The sequence below is a fragment of the Artemia franciscana genome, chromosome 21 (assembly GCF_032884065.1).
Source record: "Artemia franciscana chromosome 21, ASM3288406v1, whole genome shotgun sequence".
NCBI lineage: Eukaryota > Metazoa > Arthropoda > Branchiopoda > Anostraca > Artemiidae > Artemia > Artemia franciscana.
Genome location: NC_088883.1, coordinates 27,941,276 through 27,962,125, shown reverse-complemented (window position 1 = coordinate 27,962,125; position 20,850 = coordinate 27,941,276). Strand labels below are relative to the sequence as shown.

The 20,850-nt window shown below is 33.8% G+C and overlaps 1 protein-coding gene across 4 annotated transcripts in view; it reads left to right on the top strand.

Annotated features, from left to right (window-relative positions):
• The window catches only part of LOC136040747 (SWI/SNF-related matrix-associated actin-dependent regulator of chromatin subfamily E member 1-like), an 83,629-nt gene that overhangs the window by 43,475 nt on the left and 19,304 nt on the right, over positions 1-20,850 (top strand). For 3 of the 4 annotated variants that reach the window (XM_065725058.1, XM_065725056.1, XM_065725059.1), the window contains exons 6-8: positions 11,348-11,446; positions 14,028-14,200; positions 17,511-17,612. In XM_065725058.1, the coding sequence (XP_065581130.1) occupies positions 11,348-11,446; positions 14,028-14,200; positions 17,511-17,612 (374 nt within the window). Of the gene's footprint in view, positions 1-3,045; positions 3,122-11,347; positions 11,447-14,027; positions 14,201-17,510; positions 17,613-20,850 lie in introns of all 4 variants that reach the window. The other variant, XM_065725057.1, reaches the window with a different exon arrangement.

Here is a 20,850-nt window from a genome sequence, read left to right as displayed (position 1 = left end):
GTTATTAACTCCTTTGGGCGTTGACTGGTATTTTTGCTTTTCTGGTTTTCAGAAAGATAGAAGGATGGGAGCTGGTGAGGAAATGGTGTGAATCAATACATTCACGAACATTCAGGAGGGGAGAAGATAGCAAAATTTGACTTTTTTCAGGTTTTTCATAAAAAAAATAGCAAAAAATGGGCATTTTTCGATGAAAATACCTCTCAAAAGGTATTTTCCAAAATCTAGGGGGAGAAGATATGTCTAGGGGGCACATTTACGTTTTTTTTTTGTTTTTTTTTTTTTTTCAATTACCGTCCAAAATAGGATTTCGTGGGTATGTTTTGTTCTAACTATTGTACAAAGGGAGAGGGAATTGTTTGAGCTTTCCCCTAAATGATTTCTTAAACCACGCTGGCTTAAGAATTACCTAATGAGAAAACGTAACGAAGAGATAAGGGGGTTTATTTAGTTGCTTTTTCACCTTTACTTGAGAAAGGGCTTCTTTTATTCTAGTTTTTATTTTTAAGGTTTATATCAAAGAGAATGGGTAATTTATAAGTGTGGAAACTGGCGCTAGGCTCAAGAAAAAGATTACTAAGACCATCAGTTTTCAAGCTTCTTAATTCCTAAGATTAGGCAATTGTTTCTGCTCTGATTTTGCCAATCGCTCATATTACATAAATTGTGCCTTGTAATTGCACTGAAGATAGGCCAAACGCTAGATGGCTTTGGTGATTTTATAGCTGATACTAGCGCCAGTTTCCACTCCTCTAAGTCACCTATGCTCTTTCACTTGTCTCTTTATATTATCCTGTGAACTTTCATCCCCTTTTTTATTCTAATTTTGCTTTGAGAACAGCTGAATGGAGGTCTCGACCAAAAAATTTACATTGTTTTCTCTTTTTTTTATACCTATGCTTTTTCACTTGTCTCTTTATATTGTCCTGTGAACTTTCATCCCCTTTTTTATTCTAATTTTGTATTGAGAACAGCTGAATGGAGGTCTCGACCGAAAAATTTGCATTGTATTCTCTTTTTTTCACTGGCTATGGTTTTCTTCGGTTTTCTTCTTCGTTACGTTTTCTTTTTTGGGTTTTCGAGTATCAAAGTTCCAAAGACCCCCATAGACTATTAGACTAGAAACTAAAACTGTGATGTAATATTTAATTTGGTGTCTTTTTCTCTTGATGTCGTTAAATTTGGGAGTTGGGAAACACAACTCTCTTTTTTAATATTCAATTGAGAATTTTATGAATGAATAATAGCTACTAAAAGTTTTAAACTGGCTAGATTTATGCAACAGGCAAATTAGACGGATAAAACCATGGTATTATCGGTGTAGATTTGATATGGAGTCATAGATTTTGACTTCAAATAAACATAGTGTGATTCGAATTCCATAAAAATTGTAATATTGCATCTAGTGTAAACTAGAGATTTTAAAAATGTACAACTTTCGTATACAAGGTATCGCCATCTACGTTCTTATTGTCCAAAAGTTGGTATCGTGAGTGAATGATCAACTGGCATCTGCATAAAATTGCTAAAACTCCAAATTGCCAAATTTGCTAAAATCTAAAGAGGTTTTCAAAACGAAATGCTAAAAAAAAAAAACTGCGCGAAGTAATATACCCTAGGGTAAATTGCTGGATCAGTTCATCTTCTCTTTTGTGCGAATTCCTCTGATTTTTACTATATTTCGGGTACTTTGCGCTATTTTTAGGGGTGTGCTGCTAATTATTCATCATATATGATTGCTTTCCTAAATTTTTTTAATGTTTTTTTGGAAGAAATTTGTCTATTTTTGGCTTAATATTTTACCATCACCAAAGGAGTAAACCTTGAAATTATTTTGTTAATGTGGATCCTTAAATGTAAGCGCAGCTGGAATACTGGAACGTTGAATGAACAGCATCTTTTTGTTTGGCAACACTGGCACCTAAATTTAGTTTTCATTAGCAGTTGCAGTTAGACTTGATTTTTTTTTTTACCAAAATTAGCGTGTAGAACTAAGAATTATTGAATCTCAAATTTCACCAATGGCTCCAATTTCAAAATTTATTTCAGGTTTTGTACTAGACTTGGAAAGTTTTGACAATTGAGTGACAGTAAGTTTTTATATTTTTGGGAGGGGGTGATTAAAGTGAAGCAGTTCAAGTTCGGCTTTTTGCCTTACTCCCCCGTCCCGGGGGGTTGTTATTAAACTGGATTAATGTTCTTTGTCGTATTAATTCTGAATTATTCGGACATAAATTGGGTTATTATTTGCTAATTGCAGCTGCTAATTTATTCTTACCTTTAAATAAAAAGAATGAAAGCGCACTGTATATATGTTTTTAATTTGGTTCCTTGTTAGTGGCGTAGCCAGGTCTTTGGCCCGAGAAAGAATAATCCTAGTTAACATATTTTGCAGATGGAGAACTTTCATCTTCCCTTCCTTGTTCTTTTCCCAGTTTCTCTAAGAAATTCATAATTTTTCGCAATAAAATTTAGTTCAGTTATGAAAAACCGGCTAAATGAGCTTGCGTCATCTTCAAAATTAATTTATATGCCTCGCTATTAATAAGAAACTTTGTATTTAACACAAACGGCAAGGATCCTGCCATCTATAAAATCCCATAGGATGGCATTTCTTCCAGCTCAAATTTGCAAACAGACAAAACGCTTATCAAAAGTATGGTTTTTTTCCAAAAATTTTATTGTAAAACTGGAAGAAGAAGGAAGGAACTGAAGATAAAGCTTCTTCCCCTGCAAAATATGTTAACTAGGATTATTTTGTATATTATGAAGTAAGAATTGTTTTCTTAATATGTTTCCTTAGGTACCGGAATAACCCTGCACTTATACCTTTGAATTGTAGCCTAAAAGATCTTTTTGAGAAAGAAGAAATCCCCTCCAGCTCTTTAAAGACATCAGGGATTATTTTTGTTATTAACAACTGATTTTTAAGGCGTCACTTATCACTTGGCTACGTTACAGCTTCTTTTTCTTTGTGGTTCTCTGTTTTTCTTTCTGTCTCTTCTCCTTTTCCCTCTTTTTCATCCTCTTTTTGTTTGTTTGCAGCTTGAGTATGAAAGACTGATGAAAGCTTATGTGAATTCTCCGTCCTATTTGGCATATCTTGCTGCAAAGAATAAGGGTTAGTATACAAATATAAAAAATAATAAATGTCAAAAGAACCGAAAATTAATTTTTAGTTCTCTGAAATCGCTCAGTGTAAATTTAATACTAGAAAGTGTAACTATTTCTATATATCCATTGCAAAAGCCTTATGCATCGTAATATCTTTGTTCTTGTTATGCTTTTAAATTTCATCAATTAGTGTCCAACATAAAGAGAGAAAAACAACCAAAAATGGGGTTTTTAAAGGGCAAATGAAAATACTGAAAAAACACAGAAAGTGAATATTTCGAGAGAACAACCGTCTCTCTTCTTCAGCGCGAACAAAATAATATGATCAAGGAAAAACCAAAAAACAAACGCGGAAAGTACAACAAAACCAATGAAAAAAAAAACGCCAAACAATTAAATCAAATTCAATAAAAGACAAAAATCAAAAGAATTAAATTAAATACCTAACAACAATAAAGTGAGTTATTCGCCAATATCCGCGATTTGCATAGAATCCGAACAAATATGAATTACGATCAGTTAATGAACAGTTGTTCGTTAGTATCTGTCGAAGGCAGTTCATATTTGTTTGGATATTTCGCAAATCGCGGATGTTGACGAATAACTCACTTTATTGTCGTTAGGTATTTGATTTTTGGCCTTTTATTGATTTACATTTAATTTTTTTTTAGCAGTTTCTTCATTGGTTTTGTTGTACTTTCCGCGTTTGGTTTTTTCTTTTTCTTCGATCAATTATTTTGTTCGCACTGAAGAAGAGAGGCAGTTGTTCTCTCGAAATATTCGATAATGAAACTGACTAATTAAAAAAATTAACTTAAGAACGGGTGACCGGATCATAATGAAATTTGATATTTAGAAGGAACTCGTGTCTCTGAGCTCTTATTTCAAATCCGACCAGATCTGTTGACATTGGGGGGAGCTGGAGGGGGAACCAGAAATCTTGGAAAATGCTTATAAATGTCGTAGATAGGTGACTGACGTAACCGGCCTGGATCCGCTCTTTTTGGGGGAGTTAGATGGTGGGGTTCACTGCTTTGGCGAGTTTGGCGCTTCTGGAAGTGCTAGGACGATGAAAATTGGCAGTTTCTTCATTGATTTTGTTGTACTTTCCGCGTTTGGTTTTTGCTTTTTCTTCGATCATATTATTTTGTTCGCACTGAAGAAGAGAAGCGGTTGTTCTCTCGAAATATTCGCTTTCTGTGTTTTCTTCAGTATTTTCATTTGGCCTTTAAAAACCCCATTTTTAATTGTTCTCTTTCAGTATGTTACGGCAGGCCTATGTGGTTTAAGAAAGTACACAACACTTACAGCGCTGCAGTAAAACCATGAAAATCCAAGGCCAATGCCATTTTTTGGGTCCCAAGATAACGCACATTTCATCTATTATTGAAATAAGGATGATAGGGACCCCAGATTGAAGCCTCTTAAATAAAATAATCGTGAAATGATTCCTGTCTATGACAGCTTATTCTAAATGAATCATATTTACATATATGTCAGGATCACATGTCAAAGATCATTTCCAGAGCAGAGAAAATTAGCAATGAAAATGGCACAGCTAGACCTTAGTTGAGAGTGCTCTCATGAGGGGTTTGCAGTCTCTCATAAAAGCTGCCACAGTATGAGCAATATAGTAAAGACTAAATCACGTCCTGCTCTAAGCAAAAATTTTAAGTTCGTCTTCAAAGAAAATTCCCAGTGAGAAAGAGGTTCCTGATTGACGGCGTATACAAAATATCAAAAACAAATAATGAAATTTTCAATACTCTGAAACTGGTCATTTAAATTTTTTACAAGGAATTTAATTTTTTTATTGTTATTATGATTTTTTTAATGCAAAAATACTAGGCATGATAAAATGGTGTTTTTGTTACGCTAAGTGCATTTCATCAACTTATACTCAACATCTACAGGGGTGGAGTACAACCCAGTGGAGGGCCGGGGGCCAATGCCATTTTTGGGTCCCTCTTATAACGCATATTTGATCTATTATTGAAATAAGGATACTTGGGACCCATATTGAGACTTCTAAACTGAAATAAACGATTTAAAAATGATGCATGTCATGTATTATAGTGGTTCTCTAATTAAGGATCAAAGTTGGAACAATTTTTTTAGATAAATATCCTACAGAGGTATTGATGGTGCACAGGGCCGGCGGCATTTCAGTTGCTTTATTTATAGATACAGGTCAGAAGTCTGTCGCACATCCTTGCCGCGGCTGGGTTCGAACCCCCTGGCGTTGTATTGCCAAAAGAGATCAATCTACGGCGTCACCACTGGATGAAGAATATCTAGTGGTTAAGAAAAAGAGATTAGGTCCTTCAGGGTTAAGGATCCCTAGACTGCAGCCACTTTACCATTTACCATACCATTATGCTGAAGTTTCTTAACTAAGCTACATTTCATTAAGCTATGTTTATTCCTCTTGAGGCGAATAAAGAATCTTGTTTAGATTTTGTTAGATTGATCAAATTTCCTTTGGTTACAATGCATGGATAAGTAAGACCTCAGACTCTGTTCCCTGAGAAGTTAGGCTCTTTCAATGAGGCCAGCTCCAAAAACGGTTTAACCCCCCATAGGTCCATATCCAGGATTTTCTTCTGGTGGGGGGGGGGGATGGGTACGAAAGAATTTTGTTGGGGGGACAAAAAAATCAAAAACGCATCAAAAATTTGTTTATGTTCGGTTTTGTTACGTTTTTACGAGTCGCACAAACATTCTAGGGGGGGGGGGGGTCAAAACCCCTTCCCCCTAGATATGGCCTTGACCATCGAAGCATAGATCCTATCGTAACAGCGTTCGTCATAAAAACGAACAAATATTTAGCAAAGGTCCTTGAGCACAGGCTTGATATGGGCAGGAATTTTTCCTTTTTGCTCAAAATTCGAACACACAGTTTTATACGGAAAACTGTATGAATAACGACAAAAATACAGGAATTTTCAGAGGTAATAGAGCATGGTGTAAGGGGTAGGAAGAGATTTGAAATCATAAGACATTCAAACTATATATTCGGTTCAAGCAATTTTCTTTCAATTTTCAAAAACCTTCTTTTTTATAAAAAAAGAAGAAGAATAAAGTGTTAGCTTTGGGCCAAACAAACTCTGGGCTATAGCTTCACATTCTATTTTGATCCTCCCCCCCCCCCAAAAAAAAACAAGGAAGAAAAACAGTTTTTCGTGGAGACAGAAGGGAGTAGGTCTATGTCTGTTGTAATATTCTGGTTCTCCTTATAAAATTGTTCTATAGTGGACCATTCACAAGCTTATTTGACTAGCTCTACCGTCTTGACACTTTTAGATTTCATTATCAAAGCTAATTTCAAATTTATTAACGTTTAATTCATTAAATTTAATAGTTTCCAACTAAGCTCTGGATTGCGGATTAATTTCTATTCTTCTATATTTCTTAAGTATCATTCACTATTTGACACTTATATATTTTTGTAGCCAAAGGGTTTATATTTCTATAGCATTAAAAACGATATGTCTTTTTATCAATAATAATCCAGTTTTTTTTTTTTTTACATCAAAGTAAGAAATTAACTTCAAAAGTTTTCGTAAGCGCTAATGAAGCGATGAAAAATGAAAAATTGGACTAACTTCAGATGCCATCTATTTTTTTTACAGCTAGATGGTGTTAGAACCTTGAGTTCAGCTTTGAGGAATAATTTGCCCCGGATTTTCCTTTCTTTGTAGTTCTTTGTCTTAAATGCGTTATTAGATTTACAATGACATAATTACTATTCAACTTGTTCTTTTATATTTGTGTCCTTTTCTTTAAACGTGTTTTAAATTTGCGCTTTTTGCTTTGAAAAGGTTTGATTGTTGTTACTCTGCAGCTTTGAATTTTTTTAAAAGTTTTCGTAAGCGCTAATGAAGCGATGAAAAATGAAAAATTGGACTAACTTCAGATGACATCTATTTTTTTTACGGCTAGATGGTGTTAGAACCTTGAGTTCAGCTTTGAGGAATAATTTGCCCCGGACCTTCCTTTCTTTGTAGTTCTTTGTCTTAAATGCATTATTAGATTTACAATGACATAATTACTATTCAACTTGTTCTTTTATATTTGTGTCCTTTTCTTTAAACGTGTTTTAAATTTGCGCTTTTTGCTTTGAAAAGGTTTGATTGTTGTTACTCTGCAGCTTTGAATTTTTTTAAAAGTTTTCGTAAGCGCTAATGAAGCGATGAAAAATGAAAAATTGGACTAACTTCAGATGACATCTATTTTTTTACAGCTAGATGGTGTTAGAACCTTGAGTTCAGCTTTGAGGAATAATTTGCCCCGGACCTTCCTTTCTTTGTAGTTCTTTGTCTTAAATGCGTTATTAGATTTACAATGACATAATTACTATTCAACTTGTTCTTTTATATTTGTGTCCTTTTCTTTAAACATGTTTTAAATTTGCGCTTTTTGCTTTGAAAAGGTTTGATTGTTGTTACTTTGCAGCTTTGAATTTTTTTTTGTCTCGTCATATCTACTACTTTCGTCTTCTCTTTTCTTTGTTTTTGGCTTTACGAAGAATTTTAAGGGGTAGTTGTAGTTTTAGGGGTAAGTAATTTTAAGGGGTAGTTGTAGTTTTAGGGGTAATTTTAAGGGGTAGAAGTTTAAGGGGTAGTTGTAGTTTTAGGGGTAAGTAATTTTAAGGGGTAGAAGTTTAAGGGGTAGTTGTAGTTTTAGGGGTAAGTAATTTTAAGGGGTAGAAGTTTAAGGGGTAGTTGTAGTATATATTTTGACGCTTCTTGTCATTTCACTGACCATGTCATTTCAGCTGCGTTAGTAAGATTTTTATTTATTTTTTTTTAATAATAACCGAAAACCAAGGTGTTAGGGGGTTTGAACCTCCCCCCCGGAATGTTTTTCTGATTCTTGAGTGTAAACAAATTTTGATGCGTTTTTAAAACTTTTTTCTAACCCTTTTCACCGAAAAAAGTGCTTTTGAAGTCACAGGGTTTGGTTTCAAGTTTGATACTTTTGTTGATAGATAGATGTAATCATCACTTTTATATATGGTCCCTCGGATCTTCCAATACAATTTTGCTAAATATTTGTAACTTGGCATTTGGAAAAGAAATACCATGTGTGAAAAGTTACAACTTTGTGTTCCCACTGAAACATGCCATTTTGCCAATGTGTTAAAAACCAAGGTGTTAGGGGGTTTGAACCTCCCCCCCCCCGGAATGTTTGTCTGATTCTTGAGTGTAAACAAATTTTTGATGCGTTTTTAAAACTTTTTTCTAACCCTTTTCACCAAAAAAAGTGCTTTTGAAGTCACAGAGTTTGGTTTCAAGTTTGATACTTTTGTTGATAGATAGATGTAATCATCACTTTTATATATGGTCCCTCGGATCTTCCAATACAATTCTGCTAAATATTTGTAACTTGGCATTTGGAAAAGAAATACCATGTGTGAAAAGTTACAACTTTGTGTTCCCTCTGAAACATGCCATTTTGCCACAGTTGTAACTAGTGCCAGAAAGACAAAGTACTTATAAAATTAGATTCATTGTTTTCATATGTATGAATTAATCGAGTCACGATTTTAATGCCACATAAACTCCTTTTTGGAGAATAAATTAAATATTCTTAAAAATGGGGCAATTTTCAAAAAAAAATAAAAAATCAGGACTAAAGTAGCGTAATTGAACCAAGCAAATTCATTTTTTTTCTAGAAATTTATTTTTCCTCTTCTAATTTATTACCGCCACGCATAAAATTAAGTAATTAAATAGAAAAATTACATATATTAAGAATTCGTTTATTGCTGTCCCAAATCATTTCCGTTTCCTAGTAATAGTGCACTAATTTTCGCATTTTTTCATAAGTACTTCTTAAATGCAAGTGGTTAAATCAATTCTTTAATGTTTAAAAATTTATTAGAAATAATTTTCTTGGAATAAATTTACTACTATTGTTACAACCTTTGCGTTCTATAGAGGCATGAATAATCTGTTTGAAAAGGGTTGCTTAATATATGCTTTTTCTAGAAAAATTACTTTTCTATAATTTTCTCATTTTAATTTTTGCATAAAGATACCTATTACAGGCAGTTGCGCAGCTTAAATTTTGAGTTTTTTTTTTACGGTTAGGGGGGGGCATAAAGATTATGCCAACAAATTCTTCAGTGTGCCAACAAGTGCTGGCACATAAGCTGAATTAAAATTCAATTCAATCAAATATATTTAAACAAAAAACACATAATTACTGTACATAATATGCCAGGGCGGATTATGTACTAGCCAAGCACAAAAAGTGCTTGGCTAGGGCAGAAACATAACTAAAAATACAATCAACAAACAGAAACAAGGAACCGACTGGATATACAAGGACCGTGCGATATTCAAATCTAAACAGTATTTCTGTAATGACCCTTCTCTGCTCGCTTGAAGGTGATAAGGTTATTTGATTTCTGGATTTCCAAGGGAATTAAATTCCAAATAGCTAGTGCAAAAAATCTAATTAAAAAAGAAGCTCTTTGAACAAGTTCTTTGAAAGAAGAAATGAAAACATAAACTGAATTTCATAGTATCGGTGCTATGCACCGATACCTTGGAACTTTGGAGGGCGAAATCACCTTCCCTCCCTTAGCTGCCCCCCCCCAATTACAGGTAGTCGATGATTCCGGAAGCAAATGGAAAGTAACCAGTAAGTAAGAATAAAAATAAATTTTGAGAAAATCTAGGGATCGAATAATTGTCCTATGCGACGTTTTTACACCTTTAAAAATTATAAAAAACTAGAAGCAACATTTTTTTTTTTTTTTCAAAATACTGGTCGAATCTACCAAAAAATATTTATTTTCATTCCTATTTTTTATGTTTTATTTTTACTATTTTTTAATTATTATTACCACCCTGTTTATTATAACCAAATGAAAGGAAGACGGGGGTGGGGTGATCTGAAATATTATAGGCAAATACGAGAAACTTAGGAACAGGATCAATCGTCCAATGCGCTGACACGGTGTATCTGTAAAAATTTTTTTTTTTTTTATGTATTCATTCGACTAACCCGAATAATGTGATTTGTTCTTTTCTTCTATAGTTTTATATATATATATATATATATATATATATATATATATATATATATATATATATATATATATATATATATATATATATATATATATGTATATAAAAAGAAACGAATAGTCTTTTCCTTGTAATATCGGAAGCTATCACAAAAAAAAATCAGCTTAAAATCACTTATATCGGAGGGGCTATTCATGATTTCTTGGCACAGGGAAAATATTATTGGCCACCTATTAAAATGATTAGCCATTAAAACAAACTGTTGGTAAATTATTTCCTTCAGAAAAATAGTATAAAGAACTGAGAATGATATATTTTTCTAAATTTTGTGAATGGCAAATTGTTGTTTCACTAAATTTCAGTTAATGGAAATGACTTCTTAAGTAAACTAATTTCCGATATAAAACTGGTTAGTAAGATTGAGTTTACTCTTCGTTTAATAGGACGCATTGGAGCTAAATTTGAGACCTCGTAAAATCAGAAAAGAAATTACCAAAATAAATATTGTTGATCGTGTTATTACTGTTGAAAAAAAAATAACCTCTTCCATAGCTGAAATTCTCCTTCAAATTAGGAGGACTCTTGCTGAAAGGGAACCTCAGCGGTGTCATTAGGTAGCATAGAAACTCTGATGGCTATGAATTGTAGTAGTGTCAATTCACGGAAATTTACGGCGGGGGGGGGGGCAAGTTAGTTGTTCTTAGCAATTCCTCCAATGAAAATACAAAAAAAGGCATTCTAAATAAGATACGCCCCAACCAGTATTTTTCAAAATCTAGGGGGAAGGCAAATAATATAGGGGCAAATACTTCCCCCTCCCCAGTTGAAGGCCCCTATTGAACCGCCGCCCCGAAGGACATAGGATCATATATCTAGCGTGCTATCCACTTCGCGAGGGTGGCTAGGCTTAGTGGTTGATAGTTTAATAATCACATAATAATAATTATGTTAATTTTATGGTAGTATGTGCCTTTTTGTTTTATTTTCTTTTTGCAATTGTTATGCTTTTTCATAGTTATTATTACGTACGCTGTTATTTGTTGTTTTTTGCCAAGGCCCCTAAGAGGCTTTTGTTGCAATATATATATACATATATATATATATATATATATATATATATATATATATATATATATATATATATATATATATATATATATATATATATATTCTTAATGCATTATGTTTTTTAGTCAATCAAGGGATTGAAGAAAAAGAGCCAACTGAACGCGGAGCCGGTAATAAGCATGTAGAACGAAGAATCGAAATACAGCCAGCTGACGATGAGGAAGGTAATCCGATTTAATTATTTATTTTATATCTTTTTTTATATAAAGCTTTTGAATCTTTTTCAGTAAAGCCTTTTTTTATCTATTTTAAAGCATTTTAAAATAATAGATACCAACTATTAAAAAAGGATAGAGGGAGAAAAAAAACCGAAACTGTCATCAGGAAATAGGCTCTTGAAGCTGGTGGAACGAAAAAAACTGTTGTTTGTTGGTTTTTTCTTTTATTTCCTTTTGTTTTTGTTTTTTTTTCTTTTTTTACTTTTATAGACTTTTTTGTTTTGTTTCTCGATGTTCGCTTGTATAATTTCCTCCTGTCGAGGGCTGGGGGTATTACCCCCGTTCCAGGGGAATGACTTCTCTAACAGGAAATTATGTTTTAGTTTTGTGTTTAATTATGTGAAAACTAAGCTAAACTAAAATCTAGAAACGTAGAAATTTATACACAATTATTTTGGAATTAGGAAAGTAGATATAGGCTTAAAAATCCGAAAAACATGAGCTGAAAATGTGACGTCACGTTAGAGGGGGGTAGCCGTAGAGCTAAGGGAGGTGAAAGGCAGGTGGTGAGGGTGGAGGTGAAAGGAATGAAAGGTAGTCTCTTAGAGCGTTATCGCAAGCTATCTAAAGTCCAAGCCACAATCTAAATGAATTCAATATCAACCTCTTGATCGATTTCATCCTCCTGATCGACATCAACCTCCTAATCAACCTTAAAATGTGGAAACGGGATGGTCAATTTTTTAGCCTTTTCTCAGCAAGACAATTTTGCTGCAATATATGTTAGGCAGAACTCAAGCTTGTGGGGATACAAAAGTGGTTATGTAGCAGGTTGAGAGACCTTCAATCACATACAATAGAGTAGCCAGTCTTATGTATATGTAGATGCACACCAATCCAGTTTATTCTAATCTCGTTGGGTTATGGCTTTGAGTTCGATATCAACCTCCTGGTCAACCCTAAAATGTGGAAACGGGATAGTCAATTATTTAGCCTTTTCTCAGCAAGACAATTTTGCTGCAATATATGTCAGACGAAACTCCAGCTTGTGGGGATACAAAAGTGGTTATGTAGCAATTTGAGAGACCTTCAATATCAGACAGTAGAATATCCGTTATTATGTATATGTAGATGCACACCATTTTAGTGTATTCCAATTTCGTTGGGTTTTCAGCTCTTTGTGAGGACAAAGAATTCCCTCAATCTGAATCGTATATCATGCGCTATCTCGTATTATTCTGTTACGTATTCTGTAATCCTAAAAAATTCATCGTATATAACGTATTCAGTTGACTTGCTAATGATTGATTGTTAAAAGTCTTGCTTAGTTAAAATGCTTTTTCCAGATACTATGGTCACTTTCGGACTGTACACTTCCCCCTGAAAGCACCCAGATAACAAATAATAAACAAATAAAATCAAATAATGATAACAAATAATATCAAGTGAAAACTTTAAAAGAAGCTGTTCCAGCCTCGATATTGTTATCAAACCTCGAAGGCTGCATTAGGTCGCTTTGATTTCCATTCTCGTTCTCTCCCAACAACAGTTCAGCGCCTTCCCTCCCCCCCCCAGCCCAAACTCCAAAAAAAAATTAAACAATTTTCATCTCAAGAAGTTTTTTTATTTGTCATAAATCAACAACAACAAAACTTCATAATAACTAAGAGTAATGATTCATCAAGATAAATCAATTATTTAAATCAAGATTAAGACTAGTGATAAGATTAATGAAAAGAATTAATGAAAGTAGACTGACCGTTTAATAAGTAGGCTAGGTCTGACGGTGTTTTTTTCTTGGAAGCCTCAGTGATATTGAATTTATTGACGTTATTGAAAATGTTTTTTTTTTAATTTATTGTAATTTCTGCTCGTTATAACTTTGACATTTTATATAGTCGGTTTTTAATCTTTTTCAGTTTTAAAACTGCTCTTTACGTTTCATGGTGTATGTTTCTTTGAAGCTCCTTTTTTTGCTAATTAATCTATAGAGCTTTTCGTACGTGTTCTTTTTCCTTTTGTTGTTTTTTGTTACTGCAATTGCTCTTGTCATATAATTCTTTTTGCATGTTTTTGTTATGTTTTGACAAATATGTCTTTTTTTTTATTTTGACAAAAAATCAGTTATTACTGTAGCTGTTCTTATCGAATTTACAAAAGGGAATTTAGAACGTTCAACACTTTACTGAGCGTTCAACGTTCAACCCTAGAGAATGATAAAAGTCGCCGGAAACTAAGATTTACCAGTATTCAGGGTTTTGGTTATAACATGGAGATTCCTAATAAAAACTGGTATTTCTGATAATAATAAAATTAACGTAGATGATCCAATTTATAGGGCAAGTGTAAAATGTATATGGAAGACGCTTTCCACGAAGAATTTTACAATACAACAGATGTAACTATCTTTTAATTGCAGGTGTTTCATTGACCGATTTCCATTAAAAGTATTTGAGCTGAAAATTTTACTGTTTCAAGTAAATACAATTAAATAAGTCATTTCATTCTAAAACAATTGCGGTAAAAAAGTTAAAAATTTAATCCGATTTTTCTTATTTTGATCCAAATTTGTTGTATGTTTTTCTAGATACTGATGACGGTCTTTCTGTTAAGCACGCCGCCCATGCTCGCTACTTGCGTAATCATCGTTTAGTAAATGAAATTTATTCGGAGATGATGGTTCCTGATGTTAGAAGTGTGGTTACATCACCAAGAATGGCTGTTCTCAAACGACAAGTTACCTCTCTGACTATGCACCAGGTAGAATTATATATAAGCTGAGTAATCTTTCGGTAAAAAAATTTTAACAGTAGGCCTGCCTCTAACAAAAGCTATTTTGTACCTCCGATTCTGACACCATATCGCCCAATGAAAAAGTTTTATTTCTGCTGGGTGATTATTAGGTTAATTTTTCTTTTAGACTCGAGTTTACAAAGCCAGGATTCGAATTTTACTCCGCTAGCAAGATTTCAAGTCGTCCAATGTGAAAATGTGTTAGGCTACTTTAGGCTTAACTTTGAGAAGCTTTGAACTGAACTTGAGTTCAACTCTGATAAAGTGTTTAATTGGTCATGATAGACGTTAGTGGTTTTGGTATCCTCGTAGTATCTGTTAATGACTGAGTGAAAGAAAAGGAGTGTCGCCTGTTTTGACCCCCCCCCCCCTTCCTCGAAATCTGGGTATAAATAATTGGGACTCAACTTCAAAAATAGTAAAAAGAAATGTGTGAATTCTATGCAACTCATTATAATGCCTTCAAAATCTGATTGTCAAGGAGGATCGGATCGAGGGCTGGGCCCGAAGCCTCTTGCTGATTATTTCTTCCCCGAGAATTCGAGATTTCTAATTTTTAAACAGAAGTACAGAAATAGAATATCGGCGGGATAAATTGGGGATGAAATAAAATATATATTTTTAGCCACTAGCGTTAAAAGCGCTTTTCAATTGGAGGAAGGGATGTCGGCTTAACATTCTATCTTGTTTTGACAAGGTTTTACAAATGCTTAAATAATCATAAGACTTTGTTAGGGTCCCTGTACACATGAGAATGGGGATTTCTTTCTTGGAAAACTTGAAAAAATGGAATAAAACTTCGTTTTTCATATCCCCTAAAAACAGGCCAACAATCAAAACCTTTTTTTTATGTTCAATAAATATTTCGGGGCTCTGGTGAAATAGACGGGAGTTCGGTGTTAAAATTGAGGATGTTATTTTGCTGTTTTTTTGTTGTTGTTGTTTTTTTTTTTTTTTTTTTTTTTTTACTAGTGATGGGCTCTTTTCAACTAGACGTGTTACTTATTCTGGTGTATAAGTCGTGACCTTTATTGGACAAATTCAGGATTTAAAATTCCGTGACGCATAACGAATTTTTTACAAGGGATAATAAGGTCTTGTCAAGAATTGAAAAGGATGTACAAAAGTATAGACGAAATGCGAAAAATTTAAGATGCATAACGCAATTGTTAGTTTTTCATCATTATTTTTTTATTCTTAAATTTCGCTGTAAATCCCGAAGAAAATACTGTTATCTAATTGTTTGTTCGATACCAGAAACTACTCTATCAAGGATTCCAGGGTCAATGAACGCATCAAAATTACTTTGTCTTAAGAGCATATGCAGAATTCTTCTAAATGTTCGTTCGCACGAGTCGCTAAACTATCTATATTTTATTCCTAAATTAAAAACCTGCCCAACTTGTTGAGTTGAAATTGGAAATTGTGCCATTATAATGAGTGTTAGATGCTCGAGTTTTGAAGGGGAGAGGGGTGAAGATTTAACTAACCTGCTGTTTTTTCACAAGCAATAAGCTCTCATTAGCTAGAAGACGCGAATAAGCATCCTCTAGAATTATGTCAACTTTTCATTAGTACACGACGCTCAGTATGAGAGAATTGGCAAATACGTGTGAAAACCATTTCGATAGTTGCTGCTGACCAGTTTTGCCACGGAATTGTTACACCCTATCATCAGCTTGCAATATTTAACTGTTAACCTCATTTAACTATTTTGACTATTATAATATTTATTATAACATTAACTATAACTATTATAACCTTTAACGTCTATTAAATGTATTTTTAACGATTATTAACTATTTAACGTCTATTGGAACAGTCTTTTTACGGAAACTTCATTGTTTTCAGGTTAAGAACTTTTAAGGACCAAAAGTCTCTTAAACAATTCTTCATGGAAGTAGGCCCTATACCAATTAGGGTTTCAAAAACAGACCACTAAACTCTAACTTTCTTCTAAACTGTACCCTATACATAGAAAGCCCTATGTGGAAGCCTTCTATTCTTTGGAGGCCATATGATTTGTGCGTCCCACGCTTTCGGGTCGCACGACACAAGGAAGATATCCTTAAGGCTTAAAGTTATACCTTGACACTACTTATTTACGGAATATATTATTTACTTGATTATTTAATTTCCTTATTTGCTTAAGTATTTACTTAACTACTGAATGTTACAGCAAAACAAGAGATTAATTTATTCTGAGTAATTTTCCACTTATTGAAGTGAATAATACAGTCCACCCTACCCTAAGATCAACCCAATCCTAAGATCTGCTTCGCTTTGGCTAATTGTGTCTTGCAAGAAGAAGATGAAAAGCAAAAGATTTGCTTTCCAAAACCCTTTGAATCTGAAAAAAGTCTGACGTTGAGTTTTAGGCAGGCCCGTACGCTGGATTTTTTTTTTACGGAGGGGGTTGATTTTCAGAAGAAGAAGTAGTTTTATCGGTCAACTAAACAGTATTTAACAAAGAGAAACTATATTCCAATCTTTTTTTATATTTTCACTATATTTGATTGTGGATCCTTATCATGCTAGGATTTTGCCAAAACACTGGTTTATGAGTAGTTTTTGATCTAATTACTAAGATGAATACGCGAAGGGGCTGTATCCATTTTTTTCGGGGGTCTTTAAAAAAAAGGCATCAAAGCTATGTTTACGTGCATTTTTGTCATGTATTTATGAGTGGAACAAGAATTTCTCGAGAGGGTTCAAACTCGGTACCTCCTCTTTCCCTCCCCGGGATAAAACCTTACCTATAAAAGCTTACCAATCCCTCTCCGGGATCGGTAAGCTGTTATTATCAAATATCAACTAAGAAGTTTGTCGGAATTGCGCCAGAAGACACAATTTTAGTGACCAACTCAAAAGGCTTTGATGAAATTTTGATTTCCAGAAGTTAGATTTTCGAGACGTCCAGAACTCTTTTCGAGGAAACTTTGAGACTTCCGAACTTCTTTCGAGGGGAGTTCCCCGATAGTAGGCCAATATAGCTGCCAAGGCGGTATCCAGGGGGGAGGTTTGGTGGGTTTTAACCCACTGAAGTACTTATGAAGTTGGGAGTAGACTATAAGAGCTGTTTATGTGTCTCACTATGCATGATTTTTTTAGGATAAAATGAAATACAAATTTAACAAATAACTGCGCTTTCGATCAAAGGGGAAAGAATATAGCATATAAATATGCGTCACTGACCTTTTTTTAAGCTATCTCAACTTATACGGATTTATTTTATATATAGGGTGGCCAACGTAGAGTATAAATATTTTCTTTACAGAAAAAGCTCGAGAATGAACTCCAACAAATTGAGGAGCGTTTTGAACAGAAAAAGCGAAAGTTCATCCAAGCTAGTGAGAATTTCCAGCAAGAACTGAAGAAGGTAAAGAGAATTCCTTTTTCTTCTTCTTTTCTATGTCGTTCTATTCTTTTCGTTCTATTTTTTCGTTCTGTTTTAATATTTCGTTATTCTATTTATTATCGTTCTATTCGCCAGGTACTCAGCCTTCTTTCTTAATTTTTAAGTCTTGTATCCTTTAGATTAGGTCTAAAAAAAAGATTAGATTTTTTAGATTACATTCTAAAAAATTGAGACGTACTACGTCAGTTGGGTATCAAAAGGTCAAATCTCCATAATTGTAAATTTTCAGAAGAACAAATAGAAAACCATACAACTTTTTTTCTCCCCTTTCATAGCCATAAAAAAACGGTAAAATCAGTTTAGTTATTTTCATTTTGTAGTTGTCAGGAAAATAAAAAATAACTTCGAAGACCACACTGTCTTTCCATGACGAAAGTAAAACAGTTCAAAATAGGGATGAGACCTTTTAATTGACAGTGAATAGATATAAAATTATTTAACTGGATATTTCGAACGCATATACAGTGTTCATCATCAGCAGTAAAACTCTGATGATTAAGATGTTTTTATCTGATGATAAAAACACTGAATTGCAGACCTCGTTCGAACTTTTTTACTGCTGATGATGAACACTGTATATGTGTTCGAAATATCCAGTTAAATAATTTTATATCTATTCACTGTCAATTAAAAGGTTTCATCCCTATTTTGAACTGTTTTACTTTCGAAAATAAAAAAGTTATGAGGTTTTTTGTTTACTCTTCTGAAGATTGACAATTATGGAGATACGATCTTTTGATACCTGACTAAAGACCAAAAGTTGGTGTAGAACAGGTCTTGCAGGATGAAATGATTGATATTCACACTTTAATTTTCATTATAATAAAAATCATATTATTATGTTATTCACACCTAAATTTGTCATTCACAAAAAGTCATTAAATTACTTTTCAAACTTATCTACTTAATTTTTTTTTCGTCCAAAATTTGATATTTTGCTGAAGAAATTTCTGCCATTTACTGAGGAAAGGACACACTTTTTCAAGTTATGCCTTAATTAAAGCTTAAACTGTTTTGTATATTACCCTTCGTAAAACTTTTTTTCAGAATGCTACTACTACTAATAACTCACTGCAGCACCAAGCCGCCTGAGGCCAACACAGCTACGCACGCTCCTCCTCCAACCTAATCTATTCAAGGCATCCCTCTTTACACCCTCCCAGGAAGTTCCCATTTCCTTTAAATCTTTATTTATGACATCCTCCCAACCCAGACGAGGACGACCTGCTTTCCGTATAGTCCCAGACGGCTGGCCAAAAAGGATAATCTTCGGCAATCTGTCATCCAGAATAATCAGTCTTTAAACTGAAAATTGGTGGGTACAGCAAATAGAATTTCGGAAATCTACACCAATGTTTTTAACTAGTTCTTTTTAGGAAAAACTAATATATCTGGTTTATACTTTTCATTTTTCGTGGAAGTAAATAACTCCAGGAATAAGTTTCCGGATGATGCAAACTCTTCATTCCTATATTGGATAGCCTATTTTTTAGCCTATATTGAAGAAGTGGGTACATAGGGTAGCAAAATCCCCTATTATTAGGTCAAAGAAGCTAAAGATGAATATGAAAATGTGAGCTGGACAATTCTCTTGCGTTATTTTTTGCCTATCCAATATGGATATAGGGGAATCTCGCCCCAGAGAACGAATTATAACTAGCTGAAATCATAATCCCCCCTCCCCTTTTTAGCCTATATTCAAGCAATTCGGTGCATAGAATAGTGAAATCCCCTATTATTAGGTCAGAGAAGCTAAAGATGGAATACGAAAAGTGTGAGTTGGACAATTCCCTTGCGTTATTTTTTGCCCCCCCCCCATTATGGGTAGAGGGGAATCTTGCCCCAGAAAACAAATTATAACTAGCTGAAATCATAATCGCCCCTCCCCTTTTTTATTCTATATTAAAGCAAATCGGTACATAGGGTAGCGAAATCCCCTTTTATTAGGTGAAATATGCTGAAAATTAATATGAAAAATGTGAGCTGGACAATTCCCTTGCGTTATTTTTTGCCCCTCCCATTATGGGTAGAGGGGAATCATGCCCCAGAAAACGAATTATAACTAGCTAAAATCATAATCCCCTTCCCTTTTTAGACTATATTCAAGCAAGTCGGTACATAGGGTAGCGAAATCCCCTATTACTAGGTCAAAGAAGCTAAAGACGAATATGAAAAATGTGAGTTGGACAAATCTCTGGCGTTATTTTTTGCCCCTCCCAATATGGATAGAGGGGAATCTTGCCCCAGAGAACGAATTGTAACTAGCTGAAATCATAGTTCCCTCTCCCTTTCTTTTTTAGCCTATATTCATGCAAGTCGGTACAGAAAGTAGCGAATTCATCTATTAATAGGTCAAAGAAGCTAAAGATGAATATAAAAAATGTGAGCCAGACAATTCCCTTGCATTATTTTTTGCCCCTCCCAATATGGATAGAGGGGAATATCGCTCCAGAGAACGAATTATAACTAGCTGAAATTATAATCCCCCTCCCCGTTTTTGCCTATATTCAAGTATACGTGTACATAAGCTACAGGGAATCTCATATTATTGTTTGGAAGAAGATTAAGATGCATATGAATAATACATGCCGAACAGTTTAAACTCCCCCCCCCAAACAGAAGGAACTTATATTCCTTCGACATATAATTAGCTATTTAAAAATACTTACCAATTTATTTTAAGAAAGTGGAGTCGTCTTTTTGCAATCCTTAGAATTCAGTATGAATTGAAATCCGAAAGGTCCTTATTAATAGATCATTGTTTGCTTTGGGAAACAATGTCATCTTTCTGTAATAAGTGCCTGCACGAAACTACGATATAATGAATACACTGAAAACTACTTTTGTCTCCAAGTCCCTTTATCTACAAGGTCAGTGTTTGAACTAATAGGGACAACGATTTTTTCTTGTCTGAGTTCTTTTGTCAAATCAAAAACAATTTATTTATAACCTGTCAAAACCTAAAAGGGCGCAGATCCCCAAAATGACAGAGTACAACTATAAGGGAAAAAAGAGAAGAAAAAAAAGTATTAAAAATAAAAATAAGTAATAGAATAAAAACAAAGTAATTTTTACAATTGTAAGAACATAATAAAAAAATCCATAACATAGTACAATCATGATAGAAAACATAAGACGTAAATCATAAGAATCATATCTCAATCATAAGATCAAAAAAATAAAGAAGACGAATCGTGAT